General features: G+C 40.0%; 1 protein-coding gene across 1 annotated transcript; it reads left to right on the top strand.

The window, feature by feature from the left end:
- Positions 1 to 558: 558 nt before the first annotated feature.
- On the top strand, positions 559 to 15,618 carry LOC104154640 (thrombospondin-2; the record flags this gene model as incomplete). The annotated part of the gene is made up of 12 exons (XM_009696816.1): positions 559 to 635; positions 1,579 to 2,135; positions 3,676 to 3,760; positions 8,203 to 8,396; positions 9,204 to 9,344; positions 9,601 to 9,697; positions 10,822 to 10,992; positions 11,892 to 12,068; positions 13,326 to 13,499; positions 13,948 to 14,075; positions 14,182 to 14,334; positions 15,400 to 15,618. Coding segments are annotated over exons 1-12 (2,166 nt in total), but the record flags the coding sequence as incomplete, so codon positions are not given.
- Between the last annotated feature and the right edge of the window lie 1,918 nt (positions 15,619 to 17,536).

The raw sequence follows: 17,536 nt of genomic DNA on the forward strand, positions 1-17,536 counted from the left end.
GGCAAAAATGGCATCACGTTAAAAGTCACTTTATTCAGCTGTGGTTGAGTAAAGAGGATTGTAAGAACGGATAAATTATATATATATGTGTGTATATATATATAAAGGTACTGAAAACTGCCCCTAGTACTCAGGACCAAGGTCTAGGGAGATCCCATCATCCCACATGGAACTTCGGCTGAACATGGTGCTCCAAAGTAAGGATGCAGCTACTAACGTGCTGTGTCTCATGTAGTGTCATGTGGTCCCTGTGCCATCTGCTGAAATGGTGCGGAGAAAACAATAGCATATATATTCTGTGCAACTTTCCTTTTTTGTTATTAAGGACATTTATATAAAAAGGAGCTTTATTGTCCAGAATTCCTCTTCCCTTCACTGGATGTCATGTTTTATTTCTGGCATCAAGAATAACCCCAGAATAAGTATTACAAGTATCAGACATGATCTAAATTCTGATTTTATAATGAGAGTTCTGTTTATGGCATTTCATGAGGTAAATTTAAAATATTTGCAGTTGATAACTATTGTTTCACTAATACTACTTTTTGGTTTATTCATAGGAGTTATGCTGCAGAGGAGTGGGCTGTTGTGGCTTGCTGTCTTGATAAGCCTGTGGGTATCCTCAAATGCTCAGGGTAAGTTCTAACACTTTTTAACTACATCTAGAGTAACTCCCAAAGCTAAAAGGTAGTGTAAAACATTGGCTTACTTGAGCTACAGTGGGCAAAGTAATCATATATGGTTTTTTTAGAAGTGCCTGGAATAGTGGTTGCTGGGGGGATTTTTGGTAGATACTTCTCACTACTGCTAAATGAAGATTCCCCAATAAATATCCCCAAATTGCTTTCTTCAGGATTTATTGATCAAAATGTGTATAATCTCAGAAATAATTGCTGTTACACTTTCCTCTGCAGTGGAAATGTATGGTGAAAGTAACATAAACAAAATCACTGAGTGGGGTGAACGTTTTAAAGACAGGGGTAGCGAAATAGACCTCTACAGACCAAATATAAGTAGAATGTAAATTGGCACAGTGCCAGACCCTCATTTGCATCTGACTTCTTGGCCTGAATCTTTATAAAGCAAATCTCTTGCTTCCTGTTGTCATGTGGCCACATGGCTTCTCGTAATTTGACTTTTATTAGCCAATATATAGAAATTGGCTCAACCTCCTTATCCATTCATATATACTAAGAATATTTAATGAATACATTGTTACATGCATCTATGCATAGGCATATACATAACATACAGCATATGTGTATGTATATACACACAAGTGTGTATTATATAGTGCTATAAAATATATAGCCATATATTTAGTTATATATTCAAACATATTTGTACCTACAGACATAGAAGGAGAGAGTTGTCATGTAAATGAAAATGACAGGTGGAAAAGACGATTCACTTGCATGCTTCTAGGAACAGTTCTGTTTGTGGAAGGGGGAACGTACTGGGTTTACTTTACTGATCCTTACACCTGTCATATAATTGCAGTTACTACGTATAGTGTGCAGAGTTGTTTCTTATAAAGCTTTTTGTAGACACATTGTCACACACTGTTAACTTTTTCAGATGGTGACAAGGAAGCGGAGACTACCTTTGATTTACTTCAAATCAGTAACATAAACCGAAAGACAGTTGGAGCAAAATTGTTTCGGGGTCCAGACCCCACTATCCCAGCGTATCGTTTCATTCGGTTTGACCATATACCTCCATGTAAACCAGAGAAATTAAAAAAGATTGTCAAACTCATACGGCAGAATGAGGGCTTTATCCTTTCAGCCACCCTGAGACAGGACAGGCAATCTAGAGGCACTATCCTTGCTTTAGAGGGTCCTGGCATCAGTGAGAGGCAGTTTGAGATCATTTCCAATGGCCGGGCCAACACCCTGGACCTTATCTATTGGGTGGATGGCTTCCAGAACGTGATTTCCCTGGAAGACGTGGACCTCGCTGACTCACAGTGGAAGAACGTCACCGTGCAAATAACAGGGGAGAACTACAACCTCTATGTTGGCTGTGACCTTATTGACAGCTTCATCCTGGAGGAGCCTTTCTATGAGCAGCTGAAAGCAGAGAACAGCAGAATGTATGTGGCAAAAGGGTCCATTCGGGAGAATCATTTCAGGGTAGGTAACCTGGAGAAGCTCGGGTCTCTGGTGAGGTAAGAGTATCTGCAAGTAGTTTGAGAAGATGCCGTAGGCGCAGTTTTGTTCTCCCAAAGCCTCTTGGATTTGATGGGGTCATGGGTGTTCCCAAGCACAATTTTTCCAGAGTGTGTTTTTATTCATTGCTGGATTGGTGTTGTGTGAATTTGGGGTTCCTGAAGGCAGAGGACTGGTAAAGCAAAGTCTAGGTCCAGGAAAAGTGCACAAAACTAGTTTATGGAATTTCTGTGCAACCATCCATTTTCTGTGCCAGATGTAAGACTTCCAAGCATCTTGCATTTTTGCGGAGATTTGTAAAATTTTTTTGAAACTTCTTGAAGAACTGTTTTTCCATTGAAGTATATCTATTCAAGTCATAAGAGCTTGTCAATATTTTTAGACTTTATTTGAAAAAAGAAGGAAAAAGAAGAATTTTTAATGGAGCTGAAGCACATGTGGTGTTGGGTGTTGGTCCATCGTCTAACAGAGTATCTTGGTTTGCGATTCTGAATAACTTCGTTTCAATTAAAAAAAAAAAATTGAAAAAAGTTAGAATGAAATGTTTTGATCAGTCCTGTAAATGAGATTTTTTTTTTTCTTTTTGTGGAAAAGATTTATTGTTCCTCTTTTGTTTTAACATGAAGCAGTTACAAACTTTCTGGTTTTCCTATAAAATGCAGATTACCTCCTGCCTCATATAGTGATGTGATCTGGGCCGAGTGCTTTAAGGATGGCTTCTTTTCACTCACAGCTGAAATCAAACTTGAACTCATGGCTTCAAAAATTTCAAAAAGCCCTTTCTTTCTCATCCTGTTATGCCATCTAGTTGTCAGCCCGAGCATGACACGCTGGACTGTGGTTCCATGGGGTGGCCGGTTTTGGCAGGGAAGCCAGAAGTTCTTGCCCACAGCCTCTCCATTCCTGCCTCCATGACCAAGTTTCTCCATCAGTTGCGCTCATAGAACTGGTTCTGGAGCTGTACTGTTAAGTGGGTCACTGAAAGAATCTGGTTGTCAAGTAATTTTTTTCTTCTTTGAGGTTTTTTTTTTTTAAGTGAAACAGATACCAGTCTGGTTTTATAGCGTTGTCTCAGGGTAGTGTCAGCACAATTGAGGCGGCAGTGAAGTATGGTGCATGGGAATGACTGGCTAAGGATGGAAGTGTGATGGGGCAGGAACTTCGAAAGTTGGCTTTGACCTCATGACAAATGTCTTGTAGAACTACAATCTAAAATGGGCACTATGAAAATGGAGATTTGAGCTTATAGCTGATTAATAACTTTTATTATGACTTCTTTCAGAACATACCTGATTTTGTTGCTTATAGTATTGAAATTGTATATAACAAAAGTATAAACACATTTTTTAGTGTGTGTCAGGTTTAATGTCTTGTGGATTGTTTTTTACGTATTTACTTATGGCTGAAGCCGGTCAGTAGCACAGGATTGAGACAGATCAGTTATTAGTTACTCCTAGATTGATCTAACTGTTTTTTAATTACTTTTTTATTATTATTATTACAGGGTCTTTTGCAAAATATTCAGTTAATCTTTGATACTTCAATAGAGGATGTTCTGCGCAAAAAAGGATGCCAGAGAAGCCAGTCAAGTAAGGCTTTTTTACATCATTAACACCATTCAGTTGACTCTGAAAATGAGAAATGTCAGTGATGACATTTTGTCCTAAACCCATGCAACAGATCCCTTTGCAGTGCAAATGAAAATTAGTTGCTTTTTCGTGGTGATAGGAACATATTTTTTAGCTATCTTGAGATACCATTTCTACTCTCTAGCCTACTATTTTAGTTCTTATTGCTTAGGTTTATAACTCTCAGCCTTTGTTTTTAAGTTGGGAGAAAAGCTGTCAAGCAAGAAATCAATAGAAATAGAAGGAAAAATGCATATGGATGAAAATATCTGCATTCTTCCATGAGATGTCTGTGATTCTTTGAGCACGAGACTGGTAATGTTGCTTCTGAATTCTGCTCCTGACTCTCGGTGGGCCCATGAACAAGTCTGCATGTCTTAAAGACACTGAATTCCTCAGCAGTAAGTTTGTTGACTAAAAAAAATTGGGTTTGAATCCCAAAGCATTGTTAATCAAAACAACCAAGGAAAATAAGAAAAAAACCAAAGAGGTATCGAAGATATGCATGTCACAGGTTGACACGTGTCCTTGTTAGTCCAGTTCATGCTGACCTCACCAGGAGGGGAGCCCTCTGTGTATGGGACTGTATTGGATTCATCATGAAAGAGTTAGGAAAATTTGTCAAGTGTGCACTGAGGTTTTCTACTCGAGCTCACGGGAGGTACTGGCTATTTTACTTTCCAGTGTTTATAACTGGCAAGAGCTCAGTCAAGAATCAGAGACAGCTGAGTCCATCAGAGGAGTGTGGTGGGTGCACAAGGCAGTCAGGACTTCAAGGTTTTATTTGAAACTCCTGCCATCTGAAATGCCGTTATTTCTGTCACTTCACTAAAGCATATGACATGGAGCAAATCAGTTAAACAGACTGTACTCAACTTTTTTTCCTTGTTTATGCAAAACTGAGAAATGAAGCCGTAGCAGGCCTTGACTTCTTCAAAGGGGGCTAGAGTATTGAGATTTTTGTAATGAAAAGTGTCTATAAGATAGATATGTAAAAATGTGTGTATATGTATGTATATGTCTATATAGGGATTTGTATATATGTATATGCACAAAAAAATTTAACTGAGCTCACTAGTCTGTCTTTAAGTCTTGATAAAGAATGTTGGTTGGTTATTTCATGCATTCCAGAGGTGTGCTCTGGTTCAGGACCTCAGACACAAGTATGACGATGTGTTAGAAATGAGTCATGTGAGCTAGAATGGAAGTGGCCTTAGATGGCACAGGCAAGAAGACGTGCCCTCATTTGTTGGTTGTCATCTCTCTTAGCCAAACTCTTTTTTGTACTGAGAAACTACTCAGGACTACTGATTACTACTTTTCAACTTTGTTAGTGGAAGAAGATGCTTGAGGAGCAGAACTGTTGTGCGAGAATAGAATGTGTATTTATGTCTAATTACAATCTGAATAAAAGAGAAGGATGGTTTCTGGAAGGATGCAGTTTGACTAGCCTGCTTCCTTTACCAGCGGAAACAAAATTCCCAGAGTTCGAGGTAGAACCTTGAGGGAACATTCAGCAATCAGAGGCGGAACAGTCTTAGTCAAGAGGATGAGATCCCTAGGTGTAGACAGATTGAACCAGCAAAACCAACGAAAGACAGTGTCTACAACTCTTTTACAGTATTATTGGTTGATTACCACAAAGTGAAATAGTGTGACCAAATGTTTTGAAATATCAACAAGTAGAAATGAGGTGTTACTGTACTTGTACTATGAAGAAGTTGATGGGAGCCTAAAGGGATAATGGAGTTCTGCATGCTGATACGTACCTTAGGAGGAATTCTTATACCCTTCAGCTGTTGCAGCTATAACCAACAGATAATATTTTCTTAATGTATTTTTTCAAATCTGTCAACTACCAAATTTTCAGGTCTGAGAAATTATACAGATATGGGGTTTTTTTTGTTTTATCGTTCTTGAAGTATTTAGCAAATAGTTCAATTCACAGTATTTTTACTTTTACTTTGCAAGACTAAGAGAACACTACAAGATGGAAATTACACGTGCAACAACAGAAGAGGGCTAGTAGCACACTGTGGCTTGAGGCCATCAGAAGTACTTGAGAGGCTTGTTATGTGCATGGCTGATTTTCTGGCATTGTCTATCCAGCTAAATTACCACAGTTGAAAAGCCATGGGCGATACGTTACTGATCACAAGATACATATTTTCCCATTTTGATGGCTCACCCGTTGAGCTGAGGTGCAGGCACAAAGATGCCATTTTTACAGGTGAGTGTCCCATCACAACATGGGAGATGTGACCGGTGAAGTGCCCTCAGCTCTGAGGACACCAAAAGCCTGCTGCTTTTTCAGCGACAGGACTGTGTTTCCCTACTGTATCTTTAAACCCAGCATGAGAATGTGAGGTATGGTGAAATGGTAGCTTGGGATTGCTGTTGGGTTGAGGGCAGGAAAGTATCTCTAGTGTGGTGGCTGCAAATACTTTAGGCAGGACTTATACGCAGCGCTGGGTAGGAGAGATGACAAAAACATGCCTAAATAGGCACATCAATAAAATCCCTTCTTCAGCTAGATCAACAGAATGACATTTGCATATGTGAAAGGACGCACATTCTGCTCTTCTGGTTTCTCATTTTAAAGATAATCATGTGGTCCTTAGGAAATTAGCAGGAAGCCAGCAGTGGAGAACTGATTTCCCAGTGATCCCCAGGCATCTTCTTTCAGTCACTGCCAAGTACCAGTAGGAAGTGTGGATTTAGTTCTTCTAACATAGTTTTGGTTTATGTTTCAAGATTGCAGCTTTATTAATGTCCTCAGAATGTTCCGGTCAAGGCACACTCCACGTTGGCTTGAAAAATATGAAATTAATGACCTGAGAAGTGCTATGGGGGAATCTGAGAAACCTAGTGTTTCAATGCGGTAGGAAAATTACATTCTTTCCAGGGAATCAAAAAGCAGCTGAAGTAAATAGTTATGACACAGAGTTCTGATCTGCTATGTGGTGTACCGGCTTTCTCCCATCCTGTAAGTGAAGCTGGACAATTACTTCAACTGTGGAATACTGCGAACAATTTTTTGTAGACCTTGGCTAGCAGCAGATACTTCATAGCTCATTTAAAAGCACATCAGGTCAGTCATTTTAAGTATGGTTGAGAAGTAATTATTTAATGTCATCTTATGGGTTGGTTCTTTGTTCTTTCATTTTTAGCCTTCTAAATGAATGAAGAATACTTTGCTGCCATTTTCATTGCTTGCACATTTAAATATAACCCTTTACATTCTATAACCAAGCATCAAATCGAGCCCTCAATTTTTGACGCGTTGCCACCTTCTGTGACTTGTCAACACTGAATGGTATTGAGCTGTTTTGAAGCATATATTTTAGGGCACATGTTCCTGTCTGATTTCTTCTTTTTAAATTGCTACATCCTTTGCTTCTCCTTTCTGTTCGGTAACCTTGAGTTATTACAGCATTACTAAATCTGGTAAACAAGTCTATTGAGAGACAGGGCGATACGGATTTCTGTATAGCTGATACCAAATTTGAGTGTACCATGGAGTCCTTAGAGAAAGCTTTCATGGAATCCATAAGATAATTACTTGGAGATTTAAATGCTTAACAGAACACAGACTGTTTTATTTAGTTATCTGTGTTCTTTTTTTATTAATTACTGATGCTTTCTGTTATATTCCTTTTCACAAATTTGCTATAGACAAGGAGATCTTTTAAACTTATATTAGAACATGTCCAGTTCTCCCTGTATAATGCATGCAAAGTTCTGTTTTAATTACGATCTGCCTAATGGAGGAGTGTTCTGAGTGACAAATTGAATATTCAGCCTGATCTTATCTTGACCTCCGGTTCACTTCACAACTAAACTATCATTACAACGGCTCCTCTGAGTTTAACACCAGGCAGCGCAACGTAGAGCAGCCCAGAGTCTGCTATAAATTGCATAATGGTCCACATTTGATCCAAGTAACCATGGAATTTATGGACAGAATAAGGACAATGACTTTCTGCAAGGAAGCTCTTTCTCCTGCCTTTTTCTGTGTATTGGGAAAATGGGATAGGTCATGACAAAATCTGAAACCTTTCATGGCTCTGAGTGGATGAAATGGGTTTGCTTTTTTGATGCTGTGTCCTTTTGTTATGCCTACTCCATAAATTAATGTGTTGCAGTGCCAACAATGTTTTAAAGCGAGGGCCATGTGAGACACAGCTTGGCTCTTAATTTTGAAAAGGGAAAGCCTATAATTGGAACCAGCTGACATCTAACCCCTCGCTTTTATTCACGGGTATAATCTAGCGTGAAGCTGTGCCCAAATAGATGTGTTTAAACCCTACCCATGGGTGCCAGTCTGTGATTTCACCAGGAATCTGTAATCTGTGGAAGAACTTTGTATATGCCGCTCTTCTCTTCCCCTCTCTTGCTACCAGCTGAAGTGAACACCATCAACGAGAGCACTGAAATCCTTCACTTGAGCCCTGCTGTCACAACCGAGTATGTGGGCAAGAAACCAGAGAAGGCTGAGTTCTGTGACCGCTCCTGTGAAGAACTGGGAACGATGTTCACAGAGCTCACCGGCCTGCGCATCGTGGTGAACAACTTAGCTGATAACCTCCAAAAAGTGGTAGGTACCTGTACGTCTGAAGAACTGAGAGAGGTCTGCTGTGCAGCGCTCCTTCCTTCTTTGTTTTACACCAAAGGCAGTTCATAGAGATCTCTGTATTACATGTGAATACCTGTTGGTATATCTACATGATGTACAGATGACCTGCATTTTCAAAGTGACTAGTAAGGTAGTTCTTGAGTGTAACACTTCAATGAAGGCTTGGTTTTCACAGATGGGATTTAAAAGAACACACACGCATGCACTCATACAGAGGGAAAACCAATCCTCTTGAAGCTCACTGCAGGTTTGGAAATTGAAAGCTAACAAACGCAACCTTGCCTGCGTACTGTTAAAGCGTTGTTACCATGCTTATACCATTTATGAATACATCAGCAAGTGGCTACACAAGGTACCTAAACTGTAAATGTATGGGATTTTCATAGTTCAAGTATGATGGTGACAGTTTACTGAAGTCTGCCCCTCTTCTTATTCTGAATCGGTTAATTTTTTCTGAAGGAGGTTTATTACTATGTCATATGTCTCAGGACTAAAATCTTCCCATCTAAAGATGAGCTGTTCTAGAGGAAAGCAAACCTGCTAAGAACAGATTTCCCTTAGCATTGTGTGACTGTGTTTGTACTATTATCTGAAGAATTGTCATGCAATATTGCAGTGCCTGAGATCTTCCTCTTTATATACATAAATATGTAAAAATACACATTTTTTAATGGAAGAATTAATTCCAGTGGTGTGTCAGGTTTTTGTTTATTTAAAACGATTTGCTTACAAAGTACACAATTTGTTTTAACTTACTTCATCTTCTAGTCTGAAGAGAACCAAATTATGTGGGAACTGATTGGGCCTAACAAAACACTGAAGAACCAGTCAGTTTGCTGGCAGGATGGCCGTGTCTTTGCAGATAATGAAAGCTGGATTGTAGATAGCTGCACCAAGTGCACCTGCCAGGTAAGGCTTTGGAAACATTCTTCCTCTCTGCAGAAATGGATAGTGGGTTTAATCCAGCCCAGCTCTCCAGGTCAGGTCATATGTACTCAGAGCTTGGCCTGGACTTACTGATATTTATGAAAAGTAGTCCCCATGCCCATGACGGTTAGAACAAATCAAAGAATTTACACCTATGAAACTTCCCCAGATGCCCACCTTTATTTGCCTCTGTATGTGAGTGTAAGTCAGTAAGTGGGTTTTTTTTTTTTGCCTGTAGGATTCTAAAATTGTGTGCCATCAAATCACCTGCCCAGCAGTCTCCTGTGCGGATCCATCTTTTGTTGAAGGTGAATGCTGTCCAGTCTGCTCTCACTGTGAGTACTTAGCCAAAGAGAAATATACTCTTTGGCAATATTTAAAAACACTACTAGTGTGTTGGAAAGGTCAAAACAAGTAAAAGATCAAGGCAGATAAGATCAAATATAAAACTTAGATGTATACAAAGATCATATGAAATAACTTGACTGCTTGAAGTTACCTTCTGGAGGAGTTGGTCCCTCTTCAGTGATTATAATGGTTGCTTAGAAGTAAGCTGATAACTTTGCTAGCTAAGTGGGACACTAAAGGTTAGATGCATGTTCCTCCCCAGTTGTGTTTTCCAAGACTGGACATTCTGATTTTTGTTGGCTTGCGATAGCACTGTGCACTACTGTTTCTTTTCCATCCTGCCTGGTTAAAACAGACTAACACAGGTTAAGGTGTTTTCTTGTCTTGTGGAGGATGCTTAAGTTCCAGATCAAAAGTTCTGTTACTCTGTTTTATTTCTTCTGTCATATATCCTCTTTTGGTGTAATGCTTTACTTATGAACCTTGACAATCTGTTCCATATATAAGACAGCATTGCGGGCTCTGAACTAGACTTTGGAGTGACAGTAGTTTTAATAGTTTCACTGATTAAGTGACTTCAGTGTGGGTTCAGTACATTTCACTCTGTACTAGACAGGTCTGTTACAGAAGAAGGTGATTGCTTGATTTTCTAACTAAAAATGCGTTGGAATATACTCTGAAGGTCTTTTACCTGTTCAGAGCGTAGGGCATATTCTTACAATGTGCTCTTGATTATGTTCACTGTTACGTTGTGTTCAGAAGTAGGGCCACATCCCATCATACTGACCTATATTCTGAAGTCAAAGGCAGTTGGGACTTGAGTTTTTGGCTCAGTCCATTCTACAGATAAGACGTTCTTCCTCCAAAGGTCAGCGCCTTGTGCAAACACACTGCGTGTAAGTTCATGAAGATACAGGATTCTTATCTTGGCTGTCATTACATTAATGCATAATTCCCTAACTTCAGTGGCAGCTTGGGAAAGTGAAATTAGAAAGAGAAACCTAAAGGGCAAAGTACGTGTTATACAGAAAAAGAGAAATGAAAATCTTCTGAATAGGATAATAAAGCGACTTTCAGTGCTAAGCACTTTTTCTTACCTTTTGCTCTGCAGCTGATGACAGTGAGGAAGGCTGGTCACCGTGGTCAGATTGGACAAAGTGTTCAGTAACCTGTGGCTCTGGGACTCAGATGCGAGGGAGGTCGTGTGATGTCACCAGGAGTGCTTGTACAGGCCCGCACATCCAGACAAGGATGTGCAGCTTTAAGAAGTGTGACCATCGCAGTAAGTAATACAATTTCTCCATTTTTTTTAAAGCTTTTTTGGACATCTCTAAGCAAAAACAAGCTTAGTCTGGATTTCCTATGAACACTCACTAGCCAGGACAGTATGTATTTGAACACTTATATATGCATAATTAAAGTAGCTATCATTAGATTCTTTGTCAAAGAATCTTTGTCAAGAATTCTTTGCCAAAGAATCAAATGACAAAGAATCTCCCTCCTTTCAAATATTTCTTCTTTTCCTGACAACTTGATAGGTATGTGCATTCTGCTCAGCTCTGTTAAACAAAAAGATAGTGGATGATCTTTATCATTATGAACTGGAGTCTCTTGTTTGAAGTCAGTTTGGCAGCAACACTCAGTTCATAATCATGATGCGTGGGGCCACGTTTTGATCTGCCATTCACTCATGGTTATTGGCCCATTCCGTTAGCTTAGCAGTCTTTAGGAATACAGTAATCATAGAAGACGTCTGCAAAATATCAAACTGCTTTTATATTTAAGGCACTTAGAAGGATCATACTCTGTCTCCAGAACTGTAGTTAATACTATTACAGGTAGCTGCTATATCCAGGGTAATATAGTACCTAAGGTTATTGATGAAGCTGCTAGATTTCCAAATGTGCATTTTAAACAAGTGTTTTTTCATTGGAACAAGTTTATTTTTAAGTAAAATATCTAACATCCATGTTAGTCGTATGTTGGTCACTGAGATTAAGCAAGCTGTACTAGAATGCCTGAGCTGATGTGCTGGGCTTTGTAAGTGACAGTAGTAGGAAGGAGATAGGACATACATCAGATATACAGCGAGAGGCTTATTAGAAGGTTAACTTCACAAGTGAGTTTGTATTACTGCTGCAGGTGGGCTATTTCCCTGAGGCTTGCTTGTTTTTCTGACAGTACGTCAAGATGGTGGCTGGAGTCACTGGTCTCCCTGGTCTTCCTGTTCAGTTACCTGCGGAGTAGGAAATATCACCCGCATCCGCCTCTGCAATTCCCCTATCCCCCAGATGGGTGGGAAAAACTGTGTGGGAAACGGGCGTGAAACAGAGAAGTGTGAGAAGGTTCCATGTCCAGGTACGTCTGTGGTTTTGATTGCAAGGTGATGCAATAATCTTCCAGCTGAATTTCTTCTCTTCATTAAGACTTAAATTGCAGTGAATTTCTATGATGGAAAATATAATTTGTAGCTTAGAGGTGAAATAACACACAAAAGTGCTTTTAAAATGAAGACAACAATGCAGTCGGAGGTTTTGTAAACCTCCCAAGTTATGATTTGGCTTTAAACATTAAGAGTTTGAGAAATTTTATAACTTAGTGTTTTATTTCTGCATATCAAAAATATAAACACTTTCTGTCTAAAAGGAAGCTGATACTGTACGTGTTAGGAGTAGACATACAGTCCCCCAATAGCCAGGTTTCTTTGAAAGTATGCATATGTATTTTACACATATTCAACACAATTTATTATTGTAATTCTTTCTATATAAATTTTCTTCACTTTTTTCCCCTCTGTATATCCTTCTTCATTGCCTCTTCTGTTCAGCCTTTCCTTTCTGCTTATGGGATATGAGCTTGAAAGTGATGTTGGGCTTCTAACCCAATAGTATTTAAATAGCTATACACACTTCATCTATTTTTTCATCTACCTTTGCATGCAAAGTTAGTGAAAAGGTTATTTATGTAAGGACACACACCATTGCCCTTACGTTTTTTTACCAAACACAGAGTTTGGTTCAAAGATGTTTTTATTTCAAGAAAATTCAGGATTGATGACAACAGGATTAGTAGAGTTGTACCAATATAAAATGTGCAGAAGAGTCATTGAAGTAAGTCATTTATACTGAGTCAAGCATTACTATTGAAAATACACCGATGAATGGATAACAAAACAAGAATAATAGCTGGAACCTTACTGAGCATGCTGTTGCCATAAAAAAAGCCAGAGAGCTTGGGTTTGGCTGAGCAGAAGGTTGTGTCCTGTGATCACACCCTGCTTTCTGTACAAAATTAAAGCTCAGTAGGGAGTCTGGAAGGCACCGTACTTGTTCTGATCAACTTAAATGGAAATACACCACGCCAGTGGCCACGGCATGTTGTTTTGAATTATTGGCCAAAAAATGCCTATAAAGCAGTTGGGTATTTTTTATTTGCTTGTTTGTTTCTGAAATATTGCTATCGCAGTGTAAGGCTTTGCCAGCATGTTTCTTCCTATGTGTGTAGTGAGAAGCTGTCTCCAGTCAGGGATCTGAAGAGAGTGGTTGTCACTGGCACCACATGTTGTCCTCAGTATATTGCCCATGATGCTCTTCTCCTCTCTTCTGCATATCCTAGTGAATGGCCAGTGGGGTCCTTGGTCTCCATGGTCTGCCTGCACTGTTACCTGTGGAGGAGGAATTCGTGAGAGGTCTCGCCTCTGTAACAGTCCAGAGCCACAGTATGGAGGAAAGCCATGTGTGGGAGATACCAAGCAACATGATGTGTGCAATAAGAAGGATTGCCCAATTGGTTGGTATTTACTCGTTCCTTATTCAGTCTGAATAATTATTATTGCTGTTATTTCTTTAATGGATAATTATGCATTATCACTACAGAAACCTACTAATTATACCTTTGTTTCAGGAAAGCACATTTAACTATTTTGGGTGCTGTTTAGATCAGTGGGATTTTATATATGTTCTCACTACTGACTTCTCCTGAACAAGGATGCGTTTCTTAAACAGGGCGTCAGCATGCTGTAAGGTATTCAACTGGATGTAGCAATCTGTAATATTTTCATGTTAAATGAATAGGATACTAAATGCATTTAATTAGCCTAATTCTAAGGGTTTTTATAAGGGTCTGTTGCATCAGCTGTGATTTAAGCTAATGAACACAGAATACCTGCTTCTCAAATGAAGTTTTACGTGCCTTTTATGCTGCTAACTTAGTTTACACTCCCATGTGTCTTTGCTAGATGGGTGTTTGTCAAATCCTTGCTTTCCTGGAGCAGAATGCAACAGTTACCCAGATGGGTCTTGGTCATGTGGGCCATGCCCGGCAGGTTACCTTGGCAATGGTACCGTCTGTGAGGATCTTGATGAGGTATTGACTTTTTTTGCATTAACATCAGGAAATCAGTGTGAAATTTTCATTATTGGGGAATTACACAGCCATCTAATTGGTTTCTTCTTTCTTTCTTTTCCTGCAGTGTATAGCTGTGTCAGATGTTTGCTTTAAGGTGAATCAGGTCCATCGCTGTGTGAACACCAATCCAGGATTCCACTGCTTGCCGTGTCCTCCACGCTATAAAGGAAGTCAGCCCTATGGGGTAGGGCTGGAAGTTGCCAAGACAGAGAAGCAAGTAAGTGATGTCGAAGAGAATTTGAGGGCTTTGAGAGCGAGTAATTCTCACCTGAAAATATCTCTGAATGAAAGCATGTGATCAGCTTGGGTACCTAACAAAGATAACCTGAAATAGGTAACTACTGTTCCAGGTTATTTTTGGTTCAAGTAACAAAATGCTGAATTTGGGATTCTTTTTTTCTAAGGGTTTTGTTTTCTCTAGGCATCTGCACAGTTGCACCAAAGGAGTGTAAAATGCCAGGAGCAAGCATTCCCCTGCTTTGCACTCCTTTCTCTCAGGTGTATATACCTGCTCTGGGGATTGGAAACTGAAGCATGAGGATTGTTCTTTCCATAAATATAATGCTGTTAACGTGGGTGTCACCAGACATATGTCTGAAGTTCTCACTCCCTAAATTCCATTGGGCCAACACCTATCAGTCATGAAGGACGGAAGGAAGTGGAAGTGATATTGAAGACTGTGGTTTGATGGACAAGACAAATGTTAAAACGGATGTCATGGGATGCCTTCTTTTTGTTGCTGTTGACTCAATCTGTGGTTAGTTCAACATGTGAAGTCTAACTGTAAAACATCTGTGTAAGATTCTGAGATACTGTCAATGAAAATACGCAACTTGATAAGAAAGAGGTAACAAAAACTTACTTGAGGGGAACATGAGAATTCATTAGGGTCTCTTCGATTTAAGAAAATAAGATAGTCCTTGCATACTGACAGGCAGAATGCTAAAGGAAAGAGGTGAGTACAGTCTACTTTCTGTTGCCGTTAATTTCTGGGGATTAATGACATCTGGAAGAAAGCAGACTGAGTTCTGAAAATGTTAATCACTTCAATTGCTTTTTGAATAATGTCCAGTTTTTCCTGTGGCTTGTTTTAATTATTTTCATTGTATGCGTTGTCTGGAGTTGTGAACTGGCAGAGCAGTATGACTTACTAACCGCAATTAAAACAAGGTTCCTATCTTGAGGCATCTAAATAACTGGCCCGATTTTTGACAAAGTTGAAGCACACACAGCTGGCCGCAAATATCATCAGGTTTCAGTGAGTACGCTCTATCTGTTACAGATCTGTGAACCTGAGAATCCGTGCAAGGACAAGACACACAGCTGCCATAAGTCTGCAGAGTGCATCTATCTGGGCCATTTCAGTGATCCTATGTACAAATGTGAATGTAGGACAGGTTATGCTGGCGATGGACGCATCTGTGGTGAGGATTCGGATTTGGATGGCTGGCCTAATAATAACTTGGTCTGCGCTGCTAATGCAACATACCATTGTGTGAAGGTATGTAAAAAAGGTTGATAAAAACGCCATGCCATAAACAAATTTTCTCTCTTTTTTCCTAAATAGTTGTGAATAACACTTTTCAGCATCAAGCTGGTGGTTGCTTTCATTAAGCTTTCACTGTTATGGCATGCTCATTTTCTAGGAGGTGCTGTGAAATGTGTATTCTCTTAACACTAGATCCAGTAAGGGATTCTCAAAATGAAATCCAGGGTCCTCTGCTTTGGATTTTTTCCTACTCAGAATACACAGAAGGTTGGGATGCTTGTGAATAGAGTTAGCACACTGAGCAGGAGCTGCCTAAAGCATGGGTGTGGAGCACGCAACTAGTGAGAACTAAGCAGGAATCTCTGGGCACGGGTGAGTAAGGAATCCTGCCTGCAAGGCTTGTAACAAAACACTGACAGCCACGTAAGGTCTACAGTTCTAAATCATTTCCTGAACTACCCCTTCCTTTTAAAGAGTAAAGTAGGTCACGCTCTCTGAAAACTGGATTCAGAGCCTGAGATAATTTTTGGCAACAGGAACCTGAGAGGAATGAATATGAGTAATTAGACAGAGGAGGTCTTATTGCAGAAGCTTAGTGGGAGAGGATGGGAAATTCAGCCTCTCTTACCCTTTAGAGATGTGGATTCCCAGCTCTCACCCTCCCGAGGGGAATGCCCTGCCCTGCCACCACTGCCTCTAGACCTGGCAGGGGGCTGTTCTCCACTTTTGCTGCTGCAGCTGTGCCATTGCAGTGAAAAAACAAACCATTACTACACCAAGGAGAAAATTAGCATCGGGGAGCTGAAAAATGGTGGTATGTAGGTATAGCAGTGGGTGCCCACCATGGTGTGTTCCCTGGGACCCGGTTCTGTGCTCATCTGAAGCACACGAAGTACTCCTCCACTCCATGGCCTGAGGCTCCTTCCAGGGGAAATTGCTCAAAAATGGTGAGCCCACTTGGATGTCTCATCCCAGTGCCATTACACTGCTGTGCAAAACCAGGCTGAAAGTTGTTCCCGGTCCACCAGTTTAACAACGGCCCAAATAGCTGGGGAGTGAAGGCACCCCCTGACAGGTTATTGCCTGGATCCCAGTTCTGAGTGGTGGCCTCACCGATGGTTGACTTACAGGCACAATACAGAGGGGCATACACTGTTTGCAGCAGCAAGTTAAGCAACTGGGATGAAGTGACCTTTATCTGAGTACAAGGCATAAGCAAGTGCTCAGTTTTAAACGCCTACCCAAGGGACCACTGACGACACTGGATTACCTACACGCGTTCACTAGTGCAGGTGATCAAGTATTGTGCTGAATCAGTCGTGGCTACAAGGGCAATGCTTCCTCTCCTGAGGTTTTAGATTATGTGGGTTTCTTTTCCCCTCGGGACCTGAAACATTTCGGTTTCTCCTTCTCCATGTTAGTGATCTATGTCTAAACTCTCATGAAGTTCTAGTCCAATAACTTCTGCTTAAAAAATGAGGAAAGAAATGCAAAAATGACTGAGTTCTAGACCACTACAGTGGTAAAAAAAAAAAAAGAGAAAAATACAGATCAGGAGACGGAAAGTTTGAAATCAGGCTGAGAGAATCAGAAGTCATTCAGATGTAATAAACTTGAGGCTTTGATTCTGGGCTTTATCAGCAGAAGAGTTTCAGACATTGATGGAAATGTGAGCCTCAAATGTTGATCTTACACACCATAGCTGATGTCTGTTCATTGTGGATCCAGCCAATTCAGCAACTGCAGTGCATATATTCTTTTTTGGTTCCTGCCATCAAAATCTGCAACATGTTGACTCAAGATGTAACACAAATGATTATTTTTCATTAAAACCCCAACATGTTGAACCTATTCAGAAAAAAACTGTTTCCAAGGGTTGATTCGTGGTTTCTGTAATATATGTGTTGATCTAATAGACACAAGTATTTCA

This window comes from Cariama cristata, unplaced genomic scaffold, assembly GCF_000690535.1.
Source record: "Cariama cristata isolate BGI_N322 unplaced genomic scaffold, ASM69053v1 scaffold5843, whole genome shotgun sequence".
NCBI lineage: Eukaryota > Metazoa > Chordata > Aves > Cariamiformes > Cariamidae > Cariama > Cariama cristata.